This window comes from Carassius gibelio, chromosome B13 (genome assembly GCF_023724105.1).
Source record: "Carassius gibelio isolate Cgi1373 ecotype wild population from Czech Republic chromosome B13, carGib1.2-hapl.c, whole genome shotgun sequence".
Taxonomy (NCBI): Eukaryota; Metazoa; Chordata; class Actinopteri; order Cypriniformes; family Cyprinidae; genus Carassius; species Carassius gibelio.
The window spans coordinates 19,202,180-19,227,426 of NC_068408.1; the positions used below are offsets into that span (position 1 = coordinate 19,202,180).

The 25,247-nt window shown below is 37.5% G+C and overlaps 1 protein-coding gene across 9 annotated transcripts in view; it reads left to right on the forward strand.

The window, feature by feature from the left end:
- The window catches only part of LOC127970381 (inactive ubiquitin carboxyl-terminal hydrolase 54), a 60,581-nt gene that overhangs the window by 4,539 nt on the left and 30,795 nt on the right, over positions 1-25,247 (forward strand). For 5 of the 9 annotated variants that reach the window (XM_052572933.1, XM_052572936.1, XM_052572937.1 and 2 more), the window contains exons 1-2: positions 11,445-11,590; positions 23,411-23,943. In XM_052572933.1, coding sequence (XP_052428893.1) covers positions 23,797-23,943 — 147 coding nt within the window. In that variant the 5' untranslated portion in view covers positions 11,445-11,590; positions 23,411-23,796. Of the gene's footprint in view, positions 1-4,086; positions 4,271-11,444; positions 11,591-23,410; positions 23,944-25,247 lie in introns of those variants that run through there. The other 4 variants (XM_052572935.1, XM_052572938.1, XM_052572934.1 and 1 more) reach the window with 2 other exon arrangements.

The following is a 25,247-nucleotide window of genomic DNA, read 5'->3' on the forward strand; positions in this document are numbered from 1 at the left end:
CGATCAACTTCACATTGTTTCTAGTAGCATAACATGAAACAAATCTGTTATTTAAAGCTGCGGTAGGTAACTTTTGATGCTCTAGCGGTTAATAAACAGAACTGCTTGCATCTTGCGGAAGAACATCGTAGCCGGAACTACTTCTCTCTGTTTATGTCTATGAAGAATCACAAAGGTACTGGGTTACTCCGCCGCGGTACCCCCGAAGCAATCTAAAATAGTCCGAATATAAACACTTATTATAGGTGCACCCTAGTGATTCAGGACAAGCCAAAAACACGGTTTGGAAAATGGATTCATGGTATACTCGCTTATTATATACATATAAATTAAACAAAGCCGCATCTCTGATTGGTTGTTTCTTACCGGGAGCGGATGAATTTCTGCAAATGGCAATAGGACCACTGGGAGGAGCCAGAGTAGCTTGATTTTTTTCACAGATTATCTGTCTCATATTCTACTGTCAGGACATTATGACAGGTTTAACAAATATGTAAAAAATATGTTTTTACAAAAGTTACCTACTGCAGCTTTAAATTGCGATTTAACTACAGCGAGCGATCAAAGAATGCTCCCTTAATATTGTTCTGAGCTGTCAATCTCACATCGCGAGTATATCTGCACACTTGCCCGAACTGCCGTTCTAATGAATGACACTGTTATGCTGCACAACGAAGCTCTTACTGTATTCATGTCAATATTGTGTTTGCTGTTAGTTGTGGTGAAAGCATTTTGTGAGAGAAAGCGCGATGAGATCACTGCATTCATGCGATAAACAGACTCTGTCTACTCAATGCTCATCACTGCAGCCTTTCATGTGATGGGAAAATAAAAAATTCTATAATCAACACTTCCACGATTAGTTAATCTCGACAGATGTAATAATAAAAATAAAATAAAGAAAAAGTATTTGAGAGGGGTTCCACGTGTAATACCCATTTCGAATTCAAAGTTGTCAGCCAATCACAACAGTTGTCGTTTACTCGTTAGAGTCTCACAGCAGACACGCCCCTTCAAACAGAGCATTCAAGCCAGAGGGCTAAATCATGATATAAAAATGCCTTTTATTTCTAAATTTTAAATGTAAAAATCATACTAACAATATAAGTACACCTTAGGAAACATTTAAAAAAAACATTAAAAAAAGAAAATAATCCACATCATGGGACCTTTAAAGGGATACAGTAGTTCACCCAAAAATGAAAATTCTTTCATTACTCACCCTCATGTCGTTCCAGATATGTAAGACCTTCATTCATCATATGTATCAGAAAGGATTTTACCACGATCAATACACAAAAACATAATATAATCAATGTAATCAGCTTTGTTTACGTTCAGCATGCGCAAAAGACAGTATCTCAGGGAGAAGAATTTGCTGAATAAATTGTTATTGTTTTCTTTGCTCTTACTTATGCTTACTAAGTTATTGTAAATTTAAGAAGCATTTTCTATTTCAAGTTTTGTTAAAATGTATTTTATTCCTGAAATGGCAAAGCTGACTTATCTGCAGTTAGTTAGCTAGTTATGTGGAAGTTAAGTGCTATATTTTATACCTTATATTTCCATGAGAAAACACTAGCAGCAGTAATTTAGAAGACAGTACTACTGAGAATTATGGATAACCCTCCTATGAATGTCATAGTGTAAACACTTCAGCTAAATGCTTCCCTGTAAACATATTTCCTATCAGTACTTCATTTGGATTTTTATAGCTGCTTCCTAAAATGACTTGTTTAGGTCAGTTACCATTAAAAACTGTTGGACAACAGCCGGCCTTAAAAGGCTGATGCCTACACAAGAGACTTCCATGGTCTCTCTCAAACATAATTAATGGAGGCCTGTGCTTTTTAATCTGCTGGCTGGTTTATTTAATGTCTCATTGTGGAGTGCATGTGAACTATTTGCTGTTCCCATAGAAAAGAACCACAGTAGCTTTAACAAATAATTGGATTTGGAGGCACCGAACTGAACTTTAATTAAAGCTGACAGTGTATTTGACATACAGGGTCATTACGCAGTGCATTTAAGCCATGACATGACCTCCTATAGGTCACTAGGCTGGTAAAGGATGTTATGATGTTTACTGGGCATTTTGATATGAGGTGAAAACTCTCAATTTGTTACAAAAACTTGTTCTGAATAGGCATCTGTGAGTCATTGGACAGGATTTTTAATTTCTTTTTTCACTCCCTCCTATTCTTTCTCTCTCTCCTTCCCATCTGTTTCTGGTTAAATATCTCTGTGTATTATTGAAAAAAGCTTGAGTCACGGACATTCCTTGAAAACCATGAAATTTCTACATAGCCATGTAGACATAGAGTTGTGGGCTGCAATAAGGAAGTCTACACCCTGAATGCATAAGCCATCTAAAAATTAAAGACTCCTGGATACTTTATTTGGCTAATAACTACTGCACTCTCTTGCTGATATGAAAAGAACAGCATAACTCAAATGATTTTGACCCAGACAGGCTTTAAATGAAAACACAATATCCACATTCTTATCTCTGGCATTATAATTACATGGTTGAGGCCACAGTGTTTATAAATGATAAAAGAATAGAGACGCTTCAGCGGCCAAGTTCAAGCATGGAAACACGCTGAGAGACAGAAATTCTGAGAAAGGCATCCATTTGGAACTATCTGGAATATTTTTAACCCTCCCCCAGAATTCCCATGGGAGCACAGCACATATTTTTGAATGGCTACTTGCGTGTGCCATTGGCACTGTGTGTTTACTACCGACCACCCGAGGAGACGCGGCGCGTATATTGATGGTTACTGTTGTGCAATCCAAATTTAGCCACACAAGCTTTAGTTTGAGGACACATTTGTCATATAGTGAGTGACTATGTTAACAGGTCAGCCATGAGGATAACCAGTAATAAGAGGTTGGATTTGAATTTAATTGCCAGTGATAAAACTCTTTCTTCACTTCTGGACAAGGTTTAAAACTTTTATTTCTACTATTTCTACAAATTGTATTATTATATTTTATTTATTTTCCATGTTCTTTTTAATTATAGTTATTGTAATTTTATTAAGTTATTAAAGTTTTGTAATTTAAGTTTAAGTTAAGGCTTAGCTAAAATAAAAAGTTAACATTTTTAATTTGAAAAAAAAAAAAAAAAAAAAAAAAATATATATATATATATATATATATATATATATATATATATATATATATATATATATATATATATATATATATATATATATATATATATATATATATATATATATATATATATATATATATATATATATATATATATATATATATATATATATATATAAATAAATCCTGGTTGGGATGCATACAATATTTGTGGCACCTAAAATAATTATTTGTTTTATACATGCTGTATTTTATGCATCTTGAGTTCAGTTGGTCAGATGTTTTAATATTAATGGCAGATTACTGATGACAGGTTCTTAATGTTTAACTCCTTTGGATTTAATGATGTTTAATTAGCAGATCTCTAAGAAAGGCTTAGCTCCTCATAAGAGGACAAATGAGTGATGAAATTAGGCCCATACACCCTTTTCATTATCCATCGGCAAAAGCATCACTTTATTATGACAGAGGATTACAGCCAAAAATATCCCATATGGCATTCATTGATGTTTCTGCCTATGAATGACATTCTAGTTGCTAATTTTAAGCGACATTTTGAGGTTTAACCTTCTAAGCGTGCAGACCTACTAAATGGCTTATATTAATAAGCTTCTATTAAAGCCAATGTTTATAAAATGACTAGAGTTTGTGTCATTTAAGAATGTGTCAGCTGATTAATATAAAATGGATGTTTTTCTTTAAAGAATAGTTGATCCAGAGGCCTATGCAATGCAACACACACAAAAAAGATCTTGCTTGACAAATTAATGGTCATACTTATTCATATTTGGCTGACTAGCCCTGTATTTAGTCTCTGTTAACTGTCTCAAGTCATATTTGCTGTCTGAGTGAGCCCATATTTGTGTGGGACACACTGTTTGGCATCAGCTCACATGACTGAGTCTGTTCAAACAGATAATGTTCTTTATGAGCTGTTGCGTGTTTTTTTTATTTATTTTTTTGCAGTGCCCTGTCCCTTTAAAAAAACAGGAAGGTGGGAGGAGCTTCCTGAGGAAACAGGTGTGTGCTGATAGGGATAGGGATGATGTCATTGTTTCAGAATCACCTGGAAAAACCTGCATGATGTCAGCACGATATACACATTACAGCTGCTCATGACCGGATCACAGATGTCTGCCAGACAGACGCTGTAAGTACACAGACTCCGTATAAAGCTTTATAAGGAATTCCTTTTGTCAGCATGAGGGTTTGTTTTACAGTTTTATGTGCACTGTACGGCAGAGAGATGTAGCTGACAGGTGCGATTGCGGTGTTTTAAACATTTAGTGTCTTCATTCAGGCTTTTCTGTCTTTTAAGAGGAAATTCTAGAGGGTTCTGGTCATGTTGACAATACTTTAACACTAGAGTGTGTATGGAAGTCATCAGAGATTAACAGTTTGGCTATTTCCTTGGAGTTGTGACCCTGTAAAGCTTTTACTTTTGGACAGTTTTTGTCACTGCACAAATTTATTTAAGCTGTATATTTAATTAGTAAATTCACTTTTCAAAGATCAGTTTTAGAGACCATGAGATGACGTGCTGTTTCGGAGTATGAAAATAAATACCTACTGCGGATATGAATCTGCTGCAGGAAATTGCTAAAAATCTTAGGACTCAGAAACATGCAATGATAAGTGGTGAAGATAAAAACAATAAATTCCAATAGTGACCTATTTTCCATTTGTAGCAAGTATAGTATTTCTGGAGCAGATGTAGTTTATCAGACATTGAGTTTATGCATCAGGAGCATTTATGCATATATGAGATAGGAGATAATGCATGACTACAGCCCTTGTGTGGGGTAATCACATGACTAAGTGAGTAAAGCATGCCTCACTGTCCAGGAGGTGTCACTCAGCAAGGATTATGTCATTCAGGAAGCAGATCGAGTAAAACAGGAAGTTACTCAGACCTCTGAATCACCTGGCTGGTCACTCCTTTTTCTCATGAAGGATGTGAATGCAAATTTTATGCTGCATGAAGTGTTTGGTTCATTGTTCTGTGGTTTAGAAATGCAAACTTACAGGAAGTACTGATTTTCCCTCTTTTTCCTCTCCTCTTGCCTTGAAAATAGCTTTTTGCTGAAGTTCATGCAAATCAAAGGCAAAATTGAAGATGTGGTTAAAAAATGTGACATGCTTTTTATAAGCACTATACATTTCAAAGTTAAATGTGGGCTGCTAGTTATTCAAAGTGAATTTTCCACCAGGAAGAATAGATAATATCTCTGAAGGACATTAAAAGGTCAGCATGCAGTTTTTACCTTCAAACATTTTCATATGAGATTTTTTTCTTGTCCTCATTTTAGGCGAGAGTTCGTTTTGTTACTTCATAAGTTAAAGGGGACATAACACGGTTTCACCCAATCTCATGTTAAAATAGAGTACCTTTAGTAGTACTGCATCCTTAATTGCTCCAAAAAGTCTTTAGTTTTGTCATATTTATAAAAGAAAGATACAGCTTTATGATTCTCTCTGAAAACAGCTGAGCTCCTGGTGGTGTGCCGTGGGCGGAGCTAAAGAGTGACGAGCACTTAAGTGCCGACTGCCAACAAAACACAGACATTTGATGCCGTTTTACTTACCGTCTGCAGTTCCGAATCATGATGATCGGGATCTTTTATAGCTGGGACCGCTCCTTTCAGTAACAAAAACAATATGCAAATCTAGCGACAAACTGGGTCTTGTTTATAAAATGTTCATCAAAAAACACATTTCTGAAAAAAATGCATCCACTGTTCACGTAATACTTGGTTCTTTAGGAAGCTGAACAAAGTTTTCTTTCCCTTACAACCAAAAACGAAATTCTTTGGAAATATTCTTCCCAACCGAGTCCTGTGCAGTGCTGCCGAATGAAGCGCGTTGATGGGCGCGCTCTAAACGATGCGTGCACGGGAGAGAAGAGCCCATATAAGGAGTTTCACCCTTCATTACACCATAAAGAGACGCAATCGAAAAAAACGTACAGAAACTTGTAAGATACCTGGAAGTGTGTATTCGGTTTAGAATTACTCTGTTATACGACCAAGTGTTTTTTTGTTTTGTTTTTTACTTTGGCCATGTTTAGCATGAGAGTCCAACAGTGTAAATAACTCAACATTCATGAAATTGCATTAGACCCCCATTTAAATAATACTACACTATTCCCATAAGAATTAATTGATTTTGTCACTGGGTTGTGGAGATGTTGGCTTATTTTAGACAACCTAGATTGATATAATGCATGTAATATGGTGTGATCTATAGATATATAATAATTTGTTGCACAATATGTCCATTTTAGGGTTTTGGAAATCAGAAATCAAATTCATAAACAAAACAAAAACATTACTGATAGAAAATTTTATTAGTCGTGTGAGTTGGAAATATTACGAGTAACCATATGATTTTGAGTCTTTAAGTTAGTCTAACCTAACACAAATGCTGCTTCTGGGACAACAATGGGGGGACAGTCATCATTAATGAGTGCAGTTGTGAAGCTAGGAAAACAATTTGTCATGGCTTTGGGACGGGGGAGGAAGCTAGTGGTGGAACTAGGAGTGCAAGCATTGTGAATGAAACCTTTTGTTTTTGAACACAAGCTTTTGTCTTTTCAATGAATAGCCCATTGTGGAAAACTGTATTACTTTTCCTTCTTTAAACTGACACTGCTAATGTTGTTGTCTTCCTTTTCATATATTATTATGATTTGGGGGGTGGGGTGGGGGGGGGGGTTGGGGGTTATTTTCTGTGAAATATTGCCAGTGATTATGTTGGATTCATTCATAAGTTTGTTTATTTTTATGGGGGGGTTCTCTCATGGTTTGTTTATTAATATGCAGATTGGAAGCTTTCCTGTGCATGTATTATTTTTAATTGTGTTCTACAGTTTAATTTTCATTTCTAAGCAGTGATGTGTGCAGTAACCTCATTTCTTTTCTTTTCCTTTTTTTTTCTAATGGAATGGTGTGGAACCTGTTTGGTTTATTCAGCGCAAGCATCTCAAAAATCACTGACAATGCAAAATGACATAGAATTTTTTTTTTGCACTATTCTGTTGTTCCACTTTCTTCAATGTGCCCTGGCAAGCTTGTGAGATAATTAAAATAGTTTGAGACAAAATGTATATTAAATACATTGCATGTTTGTCAGAAATTGCCTTCATCATGGTTTATGGGCCTCTGATGTGCATGCTTTGGTGTGGTCAAAACTTTTTCATGCTTAAAAGTTCATTATAGTCACCACATCAGTCTGTTTTTTCAGAAGGAAAAGCCTTTAACATCTGCCAATGTAAAGTTCTGTGTGGACTGGCCCTCCCTTCCTTCCTTTGTGTGGTCGCTGAAAACCAACTATATCTGTTTAGACTGGCTCTCTGTGAAAAAGCACTGCATACTCTGATAGGCTAATGGAAAAATTGGGTGTGCAATACATCAGATTTTGGTTTTGACCACAATTGGTCATATCATGACTGATATGCGCTTAAATATTGATTATATTTTACAGCATAGCTTGGTTAGCATTATCTTGATGAGAAAGGGACAGTTTACTCAAAACATAAAAATTCAGTGATTCATGTTTCAAACTGGCATGACTTGTTCTTCTGTTGAACAAAAAAGTTGATGTTTTGAAGAATGTTGATAATCAAACCGTTCTGGTGATTTTGATTTCCATTGGATGGAGGAAAACAGAGATATTTCTCAAAATATCATTTTATGTTTACAGACAATTTTGTACATGAAGGTGAGTAGATTATGATGGTATGTTTTGGTGAACTATCCCTTTAAGCAGTTGTGAAATACATTTAATCTGTAATAAGTGGTTTCTCAATCTGTGACACTTTAGTTTTCCCATTTGTCATATGTTTTTAATTATGAGTCTTGATGGGAGTTGCTGGCTGCTCTCCAGGTTCAACTGTTCTTACGGCCTTGTTAATTATCTCTGGGTGGAGGAAGTAACATGCCCCACAATGTTATTTTCATTCAATCAGCAGTCACTCAGTTAACAGTTTGGGGATTGTAAAATTGCTGTTTTGAAATATGTGTTTGGTGCTTGGTGCCTGTCTTTAGGTTCTGAAGAGTAAAGCTTTTTTTTTTCTTCACCAGGAGTAGAGCTTCCTTTTGTCTGCATTCTCAGTAAGTTATATGCTTACTTTATTCTCAAATTATTTTATCATCGTAAAATTAATGTTATTTAGGAATCATTACACATTCACAATTACACATACACAATCATCGAAACACATTATACTAAATTGATATATTTGTATAGTTTTTTGACAGCTAAATCAAATATATGATAAGTTTACACATAACTACAATCAAATTATAAAGTTGTAAAAATTGTTCTAATTCTAAGAGAATAGGGAAGTCTACACCACAACTATAATGATCAGGAGGAGGAGGAACTTGAGGAATGATAAAAACATTGACAGCCAATCAGCATCCACCTGATTTTAAAGATCTTGAGCATTTAAAGTGGCAGACGACAGAACTGCTGTGGATGTCTAATAAACAGAACATTATTATGCTTTGACGCCGATTATCATTATAGCTATAGTTTTTGGTGTGGTAGCCATGTAGATTCTACACCAGCTTAAATTCATAAACCTTTAATATGTCAAGTACGAGATTTTGGATGCAGCTCATGATTTATATATTAATGTGAGCACTGCTGGGGAAAGTTACTTTTAAAAGTAATGCATTACAATATTGCATTAGTCCCTAAAAAGTAATGAATGGTTACTTTTATGGAAAGTGATGTATACCGTAATTCCTCAAATAATAACCGGTAGTCAAATAAACGCCAGGCCGGGGGCATGGTCAACATGGACAACATGGAAAATTTGTGCAGCAGAGCCAGATAACGAACATGCACGCCCACTGCCGGAGCGTTTCTCGTTCTCGAGTCAAGAACCGGTTGCATCGGTTTTCGGATCACCAGTACACTGAACCGAGAAGAGTTTCTGTCGGACACGTCCGATTCGAGAACCGAGGAGCTGATGATACTGCACATTCGTGATTCAGCGTGAAGCAGACTGACACAGAGCGCGTCTGAACCGAACTGATTCTTTTGGTGATTGATTCTGAACTGATTCTGTGCTAATGTTATAATCTCTGTCCACTGGAACACTATCGCTTTTAATTTAAAACGGGTTATTTTTAACAATTACTTATTAAACAGACAGAATTAGAAATAAAGGCCTGCCTCTAATAAAAGCCTGCTTCAAATAAAAGCCTGTTACCTTCTGCAGTTCAGGTAAATAAAGGCCCCGGCTTTTATTTGAGGAATTACGGTATGTTACTTTTGCATTAATTTTTAAATCTGGGAGTGGCTTATTGTTGCTTCAAAGTTCAACACTCTTATTTATCTAACAACATTAGTTTGGTTGAATTGGATCATCAAAGGTCAGCAGCAAAGACGTTTGTTAAAGGGGTCACATGATGCTTATTTTTTTTTTTTTTTTAAAGATCATTATTTTGTGTATTTGGTGTAACTGAATATGTTTACATGCTTTAATGTTCACAAAACACATTCTTTTTTCAAATACTCTACATTATTGTAGATCCTCTATGCCCCGCCTCTCTCAAACGTCCCTCCTTCCGACAAGAGCAGTCTGCTCTGATTGGCCAATTGACCCAGTGCGATGTGATTGGCCGAACACGGCAAGAACTTGTTGGAAATGTAACGCCCCTTTCCCTAATCGCGAGCTTTCAAAATAAATGTAAAGACATTTAATAATATCCTTATTTTTACCATCAGTTCAATCCCAAAAGAAGAACAGAGTCGTGTGACAGACACGACACAGTGATGAAGCTCGTATGTGTTTGCAGTAGACAAGCCACGAACGGTTAAGACAAATGACTCCACTGTGTGACCTGGTCTCTCTCTCTCTCTCTTACACATACACGCACACACACGACTCGCAAAACTCTGCATTTGAACAGTTAATAGCAAATACTTAAGCTAATAACAAAACATACTTACAGTAGCTGACTCAGAAGCGCCAGATTGTTGTAGCAAAGTCAGAATTACCTCCTCTCCTAGGTTCACAAAACAGTCATCCATAAAATCTGTTCTGTTGTAAGTAATCGTAAAGATTCCTAAATGCATCTACTTTCGGAGGGACAAATAAAGTGCTTTTGCTTTCGCCTAGATACACACATCATCTCCCCGACATGGCTGCTTCAACACTAACTGCGGTTAAAAGTACTGTGCAAAGTTTTAGGCACTTGTGTAAAAATGCTGTAAAGTGAGGATGCTGTCAAAAATAAATAGATTTTATTAATTAACTTCTATTAATTAAATTACATCAACATTTGGTGTGACCATATGCATTGTGTATTGAAGTGTATTGAAGACAATGCCACAATTCTTCTGGATTGAGTTGTTCTCAGTTTGTTCTGTTTCTTCATGTTATTCCAGACAGACTGATGATGGTGAGATCAGATCTCTGTGTGGAGCACTGGCTGCTGTCAGACTCCCTCTGCAAACTAAAATCTCACTGGATTATTACAATTAATGGCAAAAATAATGTTTGGAAATGTAAACTGATATTTCCTACTGTAACACTACAGCAAAAGATAGAATTAACTGGCTTAAATAAATTTGTTGGTGAAAATACTAGTGGCCTAAGACTTTTGCACAGTACTGTATGTGATTAAATACATAAAGGGTATGTGTGTTATTTAACATTCAATAATTGCAGGTTTGCATGATTTTCTGATATTGCATTTCACTGTTTTTATTGATTTTGAGGAATAGTGAATCTGTTTTTGTGCAAGTGAGATGCTTAAATGCATGTTCACATTTAGTCTAGAAATACGGTAACATCATGTTCACACAGTGCACACAACTCTCTGCTCTTACTCCTGGGGACAGGAGAGCTGTCAGTCAGTACATGGAAACAAAGTAACTGGCTTTACTTATTTGAAGAAGTAACAGCCCATTTTTTTTTCTAAATTAAAAAGTAATGCATTACTTTACTAGTAACTTGAAAAAAGTTATCTGATTAAGTAGTTTATGTTACTTGTAATGCCTTACCCCAATACTTAGTGGGAGGAACATTTTATAAAGTTCATTGACTGGGCAGAAAGTTATAGTGCAGCATGAGTCATCACTTGTGTTATGCTAAATGTGATAAAGTGTACACTAGCATGATAAAAGGCACGAAGTAAAAGCTCTAAAACTATAGATTTTATTCAGTAAGGTCTTTGAAAGGATAAACTCGTCCTTTTTCAAGGGTGGGCACTGCGGAGTAGTTCATCCGCCCCCATTCTGTTTGTGTGTCTGGGGGCAGGGTGCAGGTAAAAGCGCCGCCCCCTCCCCTCCCCCAATCCGTCTCTGCATTGTCACAGAGCTCAGAACGCGCCGCCCGCGCGCCGTATCTTATGTGCTGGAGCTCGCGAGGATACCGGTAACTGAAGCTAACGGTCCCGTTGTCAAGGGTTTCACCCACTTCTTTGTACGGACGCAGTTTTGTTGAATGAAACTGGTGAGTTTTACAAACATTTTATATGACGGAAAGTTTAGAAAGAGGCATTCCTCACAGGACTTGGTTCGGGAAGATGTTACATATTGTTCCTGAATCCCTTCGGAACAAAACTGAAGACGCAGTCGTATGTTTCAGAGGAAACGTTCAAAAGAAATGTTGTTTTCATATTAAAATTGATAGTTATTTTTTTTCTCTACTGAAACCTGAAGAAATGTGCGAGGTTTTAATAGAAATGTACAGGTTTTTACTTCAGCGCACTGTAGCTGAATAGAAGAGTTGTAGAAAAAGTTTGCTGAGATTAACTTTTCTTTTTTTCGCGGACATAATTTAGTGTATTAATGCAACTTTGATGTTTCAGAGCATGTTTAGTGCATCTTGAGAAAGTTGAACTTTAACGCGTAACGTTATAACCTCTGATATGAGATAAATGTGAGAGAAAATGTTTTAAAAAACGATCTCAAATTTTTAACCTGTTGAGTGTGTGAGAATTTTTTTTTATTTTATTTTTATTTTTTATAGCTAACTTATGCACCTGCTGAACTGGATCATAATAACAAGATTTTACACGTTTTATTTTAGTTTACTATTTCTCAGCAGAGGGATCTGTGATTAACATGCATGAGGAAGTTGTGTAATGTTGAAGTATGGCAGGATGTTAAATATCACATAGCATGTTAAATGTTATATATCATGACAGAATATGACTCTGAACTCTGAAAACTGAATGGTCTGCTCAGAAATAGAAGTCTTATGTAACTGTTAGTGCAGTACATAAAGCCATTTCTGTCATTGTAGTTCCCATTTATTTGTGATGCTTAAATGAGTGCTACTACATGCAGCATAACTGCCTTTTTCCTTATGCTTTTTCGTTACACACCTAATGCTTTGTGTGAATTATAGGAGTGACTTTTGTTAAACTGTGACTATTCAGAGACTGCCAGTGAACTTGTTTAAAGGTCTGGTGTGTGAAAACTAGGCGACAGTCTCCACACCCTTCAACTATCAATCGTCAAAAGGAACCTTTAAAGTGTGAAATCATTGACAAATAATTTTCAGCAGACCATGATTTACCCCAACAGTTGAAACAAGTCTTTCCACAGAAATATAACTGTAGTAATAGGTCTGTATCATGTAATATGCTTGTATGCTGTGTGAATGAAAAATGTTACGTCATTTTCAAGAACATTGATGGAAGTTTCAAAGAGCTTTCCACCGTTCTGACAGACATCAAATTGTATTTCACTGTTTTAGAAACATTCCAGTAAACAATGCTAATAGGGATACGAAAGAAAAAATAAGCGAGAGCCTGTGAAGAGAGAAAAAAAAGTGTATTCCTAGTGCATTTAAGTGAAACTTTAATGTTTGGGACATGTCCATTAAATCAGGAGAATAGACCACAAGAGTGCAGTATCTGTTGTCTTCTCCATTTTGTTACATTGGGGGAAAAAAGGAAAATGATCACAAGAATATGACACAGTGGACTGAAAAGAGCTCTTGTCAAAGATATTCTTGTAATACCAATGTTACATTAAAATACCAAGTTACATTATTTTCCAGATGGATAAAAATTATTTAGAGTATTCAGAAAATGTACAGCTCAGTCAGTGAAACTGACAGATAAGGATTATCAGCCTTATTATTTGAAATGTTTTGTTCCACTCCTTCCAAACAGTAAGTTCCACCCATAATTTAAAATGCAAACAGACTTAATCTGAAAAAAAAAGTTGGGTAGGCTGCTCAAGAGTCACTGGCATCTAGTCTAGTCACATGTCTAATGGCACTAATGTGAGATCTGGCTAAACCCTTGGTCGGGTCAGCTCCAAATCAAACAGACCATACTAACAGGCTTTGGCACACAAAAGAAAGGGCTCGTGGGAAAAAAGCTAAAAGCTTGATAGTAATGCCACAGTTACATGACAAGCGCTGTGCATGAGTTCTTGTACTATTTGTGCTGAACTTGATGAATATATTGATTTACTTTTGATTTTGTAGGTATGCAGGTAAATATTCCTATAGATACTATGTCTGCTATAGTTTGTTGGCATTGTCCCTATATATAGGGAACATTTTTTAATTTAAATATGTTGATTTAAATATATTAAAAAAATCATGTTCACTGCAAAATATGCACGTATACACAATTATATTGTCAATGCCATACTTTAGGGGAGGAGGTGGGTGCTAGAGAATTTTTTGCAGAATTTGCTTCTTTTGTTTCTCTAATTGGTGTTTTTTTTCACCAGTCACCAGTAATTTCACTGTTAAACATTATTATTTTAAAATAAGTTAAATAATGGAGGCTGAAGTCTTCAGTAAAAGCATATACCATCAATGAACATCATTGTAGCTCACAGTAAGGCTGTCTTTAAAGGTCTATTAGTTGTTGTAAAAAAATCAGTTCTCCTACTGAGAATTGGTCAATGGGATTTGTACTTCCAGAACCCCACTGTTGCACATTGTGGCGTTCTTTGACTGACCTTTGAATGACATGCTGCAAAAACAATTGACCTAGACTTGAAAAGAGCTGCCCTACAGTTTTTTTTTGCTTTTGCTTGTTTTGAGCTTTTTGAATGTGATGGCTCCTTAGCTCCTGGGGGTTTCTGGGACATCCTACTTTTTACACGCTGTATAGCAGGGATGTAGATTGGCAGATGGATTTGTTAAAGTGACAAAGCATTTGGATGATGATATGATATGTATGAACTTATTTTCAGGTGTTATTCATGATTATTTGAAAAAAAAAAAATGGTTGTTGTTTCCTACAGCTTTGTCACTGGAGCCAATCCTGATGTGGCCAAATTGGTTTCTGACCGATAGGCTAAATTTGCCCTATAGTTGAATTTGTGTTCTCAGCCTCTCTCTGCACTGTGGATAGAGAGTTTCTAGTGAACTGGCCCAGATTCAGGTGGCCTCACAGCTTCACAGATGGTACGAGGGAAATGTAGTTGCTTGTGCCAGGCAAAAGTGAAGCTCACTAGCTCATGCTTACAGGAGAACGACTAAACTCTCCAACCATGGGTCACATCCTCTGATCCTCTGGTATGTGGTCTGTGCCATGCAATGATCTGCATTTATTCAGTATTTTTTTGTAGGGCAAAAAAGTCTTGTTTCATTTATTTTAAATAAATGCTTAAGTCATCTTGGATGCATGTATTGGAATAGGACATATAAACATAAGGACACTGTTTGTGCCTGGCTGTGTCTTGTGCTTGACCGCCCCATGTGCTTGCACCTCATCCTTCCAAAAACAGCACCAGGTCTAGGTCTCCATGGCAACCACAACCCACCCTGTCTTATTTCTGTTTAGTGGAAAATAACTGCGCTCCAGCCTGGACCTGTGCTTCCTCAGCACCGGGCTCCTGCTGCGGGATGATGTCAGTCTGCGTCTGATGGAGACTGTTTTACTCGGGGATGGGCCTGTTCCTGTTTCCTGTCATCCTTCTAAACTTCTCTCAGATGGCAAACCAGCCTGTGCCGCTAGTGTGAACATTCAAGGTTTTCTTGTCCTTTTGCACTCCAGAAGTGGCTATTTAAAAGTAGGTTAAGGCTGATGATGTAAGCAGAGTTACGTCTTATTAAAATAATTAACTGGACAGAGAAAATCCCAAACATAGCTTTTGCCGCACACAAGCCTGTGCACCATCTGTCTGAATGGCATTGTTTATCTGACATCCAAAAGATAAAATGGCAAAAAGCCTCTGACGAAATGGCCTCTAAATCACTTTTGCTAAAGTAAACCGTAGCGACACTTTGGCTAGATAGCTTGCTTGTTTATCATTCACTTTCAGTAATAGAAATGGGATGCCAAGTCTATCAGGCCCATCCAACCGCACTGTCGCCTGGCGACATGTTTCCCTCAAGCTTTTGTCCCTGTTGGATATTTTCTCACTGTTTGGTTCAAGTGAAGTTTTGGCGAAGTGGTTGGTGTCAGACTGAGGTGTGAAGCTTCTCGCCAGTGAGACATTACAGACTTCATTAGTGGCACAAATGTGCCCTGCTGGATTGAAAATGTCAGATAGCTGCGTCAGAGGTGGCAGCTGGGAGGGATGGAATTCTCTCACCCCTGATGGCTAAATGGGCATCGCTGTTCCCAGCAGGGTCTATTATTGCAGGAATAATCCTGTGAAACCTTATGTTAGATTTGGTCAAGGAATCTGTCACCTTCATTTCCTAAAATGGAAAATGGTTCATGACACAAGTTCATGCCAGACTCTAATATTTTTTCAACAGATTTTATTAAATTAAATCTGCAATGTATGCGGTTGATCTTTGTTCTTTTAGACATCTGGCTGTTTGCTGCTCAGCATTGATTGTCTCTGCGAGGTGACTTCTGGTTGAATTGTAGCCTTTTGGTCATAGAGGATGTGTGATGCTGGACTAAAGCCAGCTTAGAGGCTTGCCCTGGGCAATAGGATGAAGAGCTGGATGTCTTCCATAGGCTATCACATTGCATAACAGAGTAGATCCAAACTGCCATGGGAGCAATTGTCAGAAACCTTTAGGGTGCGTTTTGACCCTCAAAATCAGACTCTAATTAGGTGGCATGGATGGAGAAGGGTAATAATGTGATAGATTTGTTAAAAATACATTATTTGACTTTTGTCCCTCTAGTGGTTAATAAATAAAATTGCATGCATCTTGCGGAAGAACATTGTTTTGGTTTTGCTTTGGATCTGCACGAATGAATGGTACATCCTTGAAAATATAATCCAGCACTATAACGAGCCATAATGAAATGGCCCTTAGCAATAGCTGACACTATATAGCCCCTTTCACACTGCCAGTCCGGCAAATACAGGGGTAAAGTGTTCCTGTAATTGTTCCCTGGTCGCTAGATTTGGCACTTTCACACTGCCAGTGATGACCCGGTATATGTGCGTGCTTTCACACACAACCCTTGAAGATCCCGTAACAACACGTGACATCAGCGCGTGACGTGTAATGTACGAGTCGACAACGCTTGGCACATTATACTTTAACTGAAGCAAGCAAACGATCTCTGCGTCAGCGCGGAAAGTGAGGAACTAACTGATCTCTGCTTCATTACAGTTTGCACATATGTTTTCATCGCGAATGTTGATCTTCCTTCAAAACAGCCGGTAAAAAAGTCGCGCGATAACGTGCGTCATCACTTCGATACGGAATTAGATCTGGCTTTTGTTCACACAGAGCTCGTTCCGGATCGATTACCGCAATGTTACTATGTCCCCGACCCGGGTTCGATTCGGTAATCAATTCCGGGACGTGGTTGCTTTCACACAGAAGGCGACCAGGCAATGTTACGGGAATATTGCGGGTCCGACGTGCAGTGTGAAAGGGGCTTATAATGAGCACAAACTACTGTTAGACAGTGAAATTCCCATCTGTTAGTTAAATAAAATACCTTACCTGTTGAGTAATGCCAGGTATAGCCTACATGACATGATTTTTAAGTTGTCAGATCAGTTCTTTTCACACTGCACACCTGTTTTGGGTAGAAGTTGTACATTATATGACGGATCTGTGACTGGGAGACACACATTACTCAGTATTTTACTAGGATGAGTCCCTGGCTAAACGTGTGAGAAGTAAAACAGAGAATCACAAAAAACAATACTCCTCCCCCTGAAAATGTCCGTGCCTTGTATCTTCCGCTGTCATTTTTCGAGCATTTTAGCTTTTTCTCAATAATAGGGCCTTTCGCACCAGCTTTAGTTCCAGAACTAAATGTACTAGTGTTGTCACGGTACCAAAATTTCAGTATTCGGTAATGATTCCAGTGAAAATCCACGGTTCTTGGTACCTAAGCAAAATACACAAAAATATGCTAATAATAAAAAAAACTTTTTATCACTAAAAATAAAACCAATGCCATTCTTTATACTTATTTACAATTGTGTTTAAAGCTTTTCTATAAGTAATATAATTATGAAAAACAGTAAACAAGTTTCACCCAAATTTAATTTGGCTTTTAATTAATGAAATTTAAACATTTTATTTTTTGGTAAATAAAGGGGATTTGCTATTAAAATTAAAACCTCTTCAGCTCTGCAGCTTATTTTGAATTTTTTACAGAATTAGGCATACCAGAATTTAAAAGAGAGCCCTACTCGCATACTTTGGAATAAATTGATACAAATGGTCTCATTTGACAGAAAACTCTCTGAATATTTTTGGGTAAAATATTGCATATTTTGTATTTTATGTTTACAATACTGGGATAAACACTGACAAAATGTCATATTTTTATTATTATTTTTTTATAAGTTTTTATTTAAGAGTCTGTAATGTCGCTTCAGACAATATCTTTTGATTCCACTAGGTGGCAATAAACAGGAGAAAAAAAGATTTGTTTTGAGAACATCTTCTAAGCAAAAGGTATTTAGCTTTAATCGAAAGGAGGCGTTAGACTCTCCAAGTGTACTTTTACAGTCACCATTTTTGATTACTGAAACCAGTAGGCATACCTGAACTTAAAAGACAGCCCTAACCACATATTTTGGAATAAATGTATAAAAATGGTTTCATTTTACAGAAAACTCTCTGAATTTTAAAACATGTATTTTATATGTTTACATTACTGTGATAAACACTAACAAAAAGATTTTTATAATTTAGTACTAAGTACTAAGATGGTTTTGTGGAAACTACTTCCCAGTACCATTTAAAGGGTTGCATTCATACCGACAGTGTGTACTAGGAGTACGGCGTTCAACAGTGGAAACAAAGAAGAATAATGTTAACAACCGGATGGAGGACGCAGTGATCGGAGCTGTGTTTTTATTGTGTCTCACAATTTTTGGCAATACTGGACATGAAACGTCGACGTATACATAAAGCGATTGAAAGAACGGAAAGGAGTACTAATGCTGTGTTTATACGTGAATAGACCATCAAATTAACGTCTAGTTTGCCACTTGAACATTTTAAATGCATTCGCATGTTTAGAGCGAAATAGTGTATAAAGCAAGCATTTGAAGCGAAATTGGTGCGTGTCCGAGGCGAAATCCGCTTCTTGTGGGAGGGGCAAGTGCAAACCGGTTGTCTGTTTGCAAGATGGCTGATGTTGATCGAGCATTCATCGAGAGAGTTACCGCTAAATAAAATATTATCTTGTTAGCGAAAAGTAGCTGTATATTAGGGGGAAATAGCGGAAAGGCCACGGGTCGATAAAAATGTACGTGACTCAAAAGTAAAATTTGCCAGGTTACCCAATCTCCTCACCGACACGCTTCCTTTTTATTCCTGTCTCTATAGAAATAGGAACATGTGTCATATAGCTCCGGGTGAATGCTCACTGACAATATCAGTCGTTCCCCCATGTTGAATGAGTGACTCCGGGCGGGCCTGCCACCACAGCAGCAAGCAGGCTCCTGATTAGTTCACGTGGCACGAATTGACGCTAAAGTTCAAATTTTTCAACTCGGGCGTCAGACGCAAATGTTGAGTGAATCTTCTAGACATGCTTGATTATCAGCTTCTGGCTCACCAAAACCATGTTTACAAGATATTACTACAGGGCCCAGCAAGACAGTCTTAGCCACTGTCTGGAAGCTAATGAGGACTTTACAGTAGACACTACTAGTTCTGTTTTCTGCCAGACAGGATAATCCACCGTCTGATCGGATAATCTGCCTTGTCTGACCTGCCATTCCACCTACATCACCCCCTTCTGACCAAGCAGAGGCACAGTACAGTCAAACTGGGATGAAGAAACCACCATAAGTGTTGTTTCAGAGTTGAGGTGTTTTCTACTATCCTAATTTAATGTGCAGAGACATCGAAGTAAGCAGTTTTTGGGTGATTTCCCCAAACAGTGTAAACACCTGCTTTGTGGCGCTTTCAACAGTGTTTGGCTTGTTTGCATGGCCCAATGAGGTCTGCAGTATCTGGAGAGAGCTATCAGTTAGCTTTCCCACTCATCACTTGACAAATCTGTCCCAAAGACTAATGTCAATGAAAGCGGACATTATACCACGTATTTTAAGAGCGAGTATAGGCGTTAATGTTGTTTCAAAGCCATAAACACAGACACTGAAACCATTGACATCAGCAGTGTAAGGTCAGCCGCTGATTTGCAGCCGGATAAACACTCATCTTACTAGAATTTCTCTCTTCAGTTCAGTTTCTATCGGCTCCTTTTCTTTTTCTGTTCATCCATTCACTTCGGCTCTTGTCATCTTTGTTTCTATCTTTGTTCCTGTCAAGCTTTTGTCTGTGGGCTTTGTTTTTCTTTCTGTTATCTTTCCCTCCCTTGTTTTATTCTGCATTCCTTGAAAACTGCCCTCAAGTCTGCTTTCGTTAAAAGCACATCAGACGGTGATGGACGTAGACAGATTTGCTAAACTCTTGAGAGGAACTGCTCGAAGCTGCAACTTTTAAACTTCCTGTCAAGAGCGTGAGGTAAAATCTAAATGGTGTAGGTGATGGATGTGGTCCTTGTTGGGTGTCTTTTTCACCTGCAAGTTCGCTGCTTGGCTAAGTGCTGCTAATATAAGCCGACCAGTGGGAGACTGGTTTAAGAGCTTTGACTATCACATCACTTGAGTTATGTCAGAGTGTTATGTCTGGGAGACCAATCTATAAGTCATGTGTCGTAGAAGCACATCAGCACTCAGCTAGGGGATGTTCTGTATGATGGCTTGGATTGGGATAGACAGATAAACCCTTGTCTGCACCCAAGTGTTATTTTAACCAGCAGGATGAGATATGAGTCAGATTGTAAAGGACATTTCACAGGTATGGTGTTAAGACATCACTCTTTGTGTTTTGTGGAGTGAGTCTTTTCTCACTTGTTGCATTTACACATACTGAGATTTTTATTGCTGTGGTAGGGTGGCCATATGCTGTTCATACCGGACAAGTCCCAACCAGGATTTTAATATTGCCTAAAACATCCAAAGCAGTTTGACCAATAACATGCAGGTAATGTACATAATCGACCAATCGTGGGTCTGCACGTATGAAGTTGAGATCTACATGGAATGAACAAAGTTATGCAAGCATGCGCACATTTTTGTTCTTTCGTTTGACTTTAAGTGATGCTGCGCACCGATCAAAAAAGCACCAAAGTAGGTGCGAGAGTGAAGCAAAACCATCTGCTTTGCTCTCTATAGCTCTCTTGAATGTCACACAGCTATCGACCTGCCCAGTGCAAATATCCAAAACCTGGATATTTGAGCCAATATTAAAATCCTGGCCGAAATGAAAATGTTTAGCTGAGGATGAAGCCAAACAAAATGTAACACTGGGCCGAATACTGAATACTAAACATGGTTTTTCACATTTTCTCCCATGTAGGCCTATTTTGCCTTTTTTTCACTATTTAATTAATTAAATTTAATTTAAAATTATTTTTACTCTTTTGTCCTCATTTTCAAATAAAAAATCATTTACAAAAGAACAATTTAAAAATATTTACTTGAACTTTTTGTTTTACATTCTAGCAGACATTATACAAAGCACAGTTTAACTTGAAATGAATAATAAGTTAGTAAAATCATTTTTGACCATTTTTGAGACTTGAATCAGGCATGTATTTTTTCTTCCTTCCGTGAACGCAAACACGACCCGGGATTTATTCCGGGATCGATCCTGGGTTGGGGACCTAGTAACATTGTCGGTTCAGTCCCGGAACGAGCTCTGTGTGAACAAAAGCCAGAACCAATGCTGTAAAGGGTGTGTCATAGTGATGACACACGTTACTGTGCAACTCTTTTATCAGGGGTTTTGAAGACAGATCAACATTTGTGATGAAAAAATATGTGCAAACTGTAATAAAGCAGAGATCAGGTAGTTCCTAACTATCCACACTGAAGCTGAGATCATTCGCCAGCATAAGTGAAAGTTAACGTGCCTAGCATTTTCGAGTCATATATTACACGTCACATCCTGATGTCACGTGTCATTACGAGACCTTTACCGGTTGTGTGTGAACACACACACATTCCGGGCAATCATTGGCAATGTGAATGAACCAAAATCTATCGATCCGCGAACAGTTGCGGGGATATTACCTGTGTATTATCTGGAAGCTCAGTGTGAAAGGGGCTTATGTGTGAATGTTATAATAAATGTATTAATAGAGCTGTTGTAGCGTAATTATCATTATCATCATAAATCATCATCAAATATTTTATTTTACAGAACAACAAAAAAAATTGCAATACTATCATTTATCAATGTCTATGGAGTTGATGCTTTTCTCTGCTTTTATTTAGGAAGAAACCCACCGGAAGATTTGTGCTTCTTTTTGTTGACAGCAGCATGCAGATTTATAAATGATTCTCATTACTAATTTGGGAAGTTTTTGTCGTGCGTATCACATTGTCACATGCCTTTTTTAGAAATTCGCAAAAATGTTACTGAGCAACTGACGAGTAAAAAGTTCAGCACAGTTTTTCCTCACACTTTGGACGCTGTCAGAATACATGCAATTCCTACGTGCATTAGAAAATTTTACATTCTGCAGTTTATTTACTAATCGTTTGAGGTCATTTCGCCATTTCAATCATCATGCAGTAACCACCAGCATCAGCCACCCCTTTTCTCATCGGAGACATATGATGCAACACTAAACACTCTCTTGCTGTAGGTGCTTTGTGCTTGTAATGATTTCTGCGTCTTTCTCTGATGGTTTTAAATACTTTCACTTTGCTGACATGTTTGCTACATTGGTGCGTGCCTTGTTCGGTACATATTATTCTGCTTTTTCCCTTATTCGGCCAAACAACTATTTTCAACCGAATAATTTCAGTTGCCGAATATTCGGTGCAACCCTTCTGGCCGGGATGTGTCATTTTATGAGCTGTGCATATGGCCACCCTATGCTGTTGGTCACTAAATGACTCTAAGGGATAGTTCACACCAAAGTACTGTCATCATGTATTCACCTTCTTGTTTTTCCAAATCTGAATGGCTTTCTTTATACTATGGAACATAAAATGAGGATGGACAGTTTTGCTTGGTTCCTAGTGTTCTTTAAAATATGGAGCAGAAACAAAGTCATACAGGATTAGAACAACTTTACGGTGAAGATATTATGATAAAATTTATATTTTTGGGCACACTGTCACTATGTGGGTTCCCCTGGTCATTGAGAAGCTTTATTTTTATAGTTATGTTAGTATTATTCTTGTGCAGGGTAAAACATGCATAAAATCCACAGTAGTGTCTGATTTGTGAGTCTCCATCTTGTGACTTGGTTCTTTTAAATAATTGGATGAAATGGTTCAGAAATGTTTTGTAATGCTTTATTAGCGTTTAGTATAAGTTATAAAGAACGACTAGGAAGGTAATTTATCTATTGCTGATGTTCCTGCTGCTGGATTCTATTTTATTTGTGTGATACTATTGCTTTTGAAAATCAAATGAGAGAAAAAATGTCATTTTGTCTTCTTGCTAAAAAAAAAGTTCAATTTATTGTGTCTATGTAATCTATGGATCTAATTTGTTATATATTTGCATCATTTTATTATATCCCTATATGTACTATAAGCAGAGACAGATTGCATTGTGATGTAATCATAAATCAATAGGGAGATCAGACACTATAACATTAACTTATCATCCATCTTGTCTCTTCTAGACTACAGTATTTCAGGAATGATATGTGCTCCTGTGTATTCACTACTTTTAGACATTGATGCATCGATTCACTGTGCATTTGCATGAAGTAAAACTTTCTATGATCCACTAAAATCAGCAACTCATTGGAAATGAATGACTTTTGAGGTCACTTTGCTGCTGCAAATCACAGTGTGAAAATTACTTGAACTTTAAATTAAATTGAGTGTAAGGAGATAACATTGTTAACAGTTTTACTTCTCTTTATTTTTCCAGATACACAGTGTTGTGAAGATTCACACTTACTTACAACAGGACGAGACACTTGCCGTCAATCTGCACACTGTTGCTTCTGTTTAAGGGCTGTAGTGAAGATCACCCCACCTCCCACAACCCAGAATGCTGAGTATAGCTGTGTGAAATTCCACAACCAAATCCTAGAGAGCAGTTAACAAGGCCGAGAGACGGCATTTGCTTTTTCTGTCTGATGAAAGATGACAACAAGAAGCCAGCGCCCTTGGATAAACATTTTCCCAGAACTAATATTTTTTTAAAACTATTCTCTAATCTCTTCTTACATCTTTTGAATACAATGCTAATGCATTTCCCCTCAACTTTGGAAAGATGAACTTGGGTTTCAAGCGATATTGATTTTCTCCACCATGTCATGGAAAAGAAACTACTTTGCATCTGGCAGCAGTGGCTTACAGGGTATATTCACCCCACGAACCATGACATCAATCGCCCCCAGCAAAGGGCTCATCAATGAGCCGGGACAGAACAGCTGCTTCCTGAACAGCGCTCTCCAGGTAGGACTACATATGTTCATGCTTTAAACACATCTTACATGTTACATTTATACTTCAGAAATACGATTATTGTCTTTCTGAAATGTACAAACAGTGTCTTAGTTAAACAAGACCTTTATTTGGTGCTCTTAGAGATGTATCTGAGTTTAGACTCACACTTTGAGGACCCCACATGAGTTTGCTGCTTTATTTTCATCAACCGTTAGGCTCTACTTGTAGTCTGTGAGGATAAATATTGTGCAAACTCTCTCATTAATTAATGACTCATGCAACGCATGACCTCAACAGATGGCTGCTCTCGTGGGCAGAAATTGCACCCACCTCCTTTTGTGATTAGCCATTTGAAGCAACAAGTCAAGCGGCTAGATGCATATGGCAGCAGTAGGAACGGTGCACTGACTCTTTACTCGTTGCTCTCCTCACGCATGAATGCTGTTAGACAGAAACCGCTGTGCCTTTTATCCATTGTGCTGCTCGGTGGAGCCTGCATTAGATTTAGTGATGATTCAAGCACTGTCAGCACTAGACCCCACAAACAACTGTCAGACGCACACTGTCCTGGCCGGTAATTACCCTGCAGAGCAACCTGCCATTACTTACCCTCTATTTTTGGATTACTGTATAATCAGCTATATGGAAATAAAGGGGCTTAGCTGGCTGATAATATGTCTAAAGCTACAAATTAGAGTCGGTTATGGCTGGTTCGGGGGGTTGGGTGTTTGAGGGAGCGTCGCGGCTGGATTGTCTGTTGCCATGAGGCATAATAATATGGCAAGACAATAAACTCAAAGTTAATTTGAGTTCATTTGGCTATGATGTCTTCACAAATTATAATATATCGTCTTGTGATTTTATTTAATTTTTTGCATATTTCCCACTTGAATGATTCGGATCTTAAAAAATGTTTAATGTTACACAAAGATAACCAGAGTAGATACAAAATGCAGTTTTGAAATAATGATTTCATTTATTAAGGGAAAAAAGGTGCCGAAACCTGCCTGGCACTACATGAAAAAGTAATTGCCCTCTAAATCTAATAACTGGTTGTGTCACACTTTGCAGGAACAACTGCAATCAAGAATTTGCAATAACTGGCAATGAATCTTTCACATTGCTGTGGAGGAATTCTGGCCCACTTCTCTTTGCTGAATTGTTTTTAATTCAGCCACACTGGAGGGTTTTTGAGCATGAATGGACTGTTTAAGATCATGCCACAGCATCTCAATTGGATTTAAGTCTGGTCTTTGACTTGGCCACCCCAAAATCTTAATTTTGTTTTCCTTGAGCCATTCAGAGGTGGACTT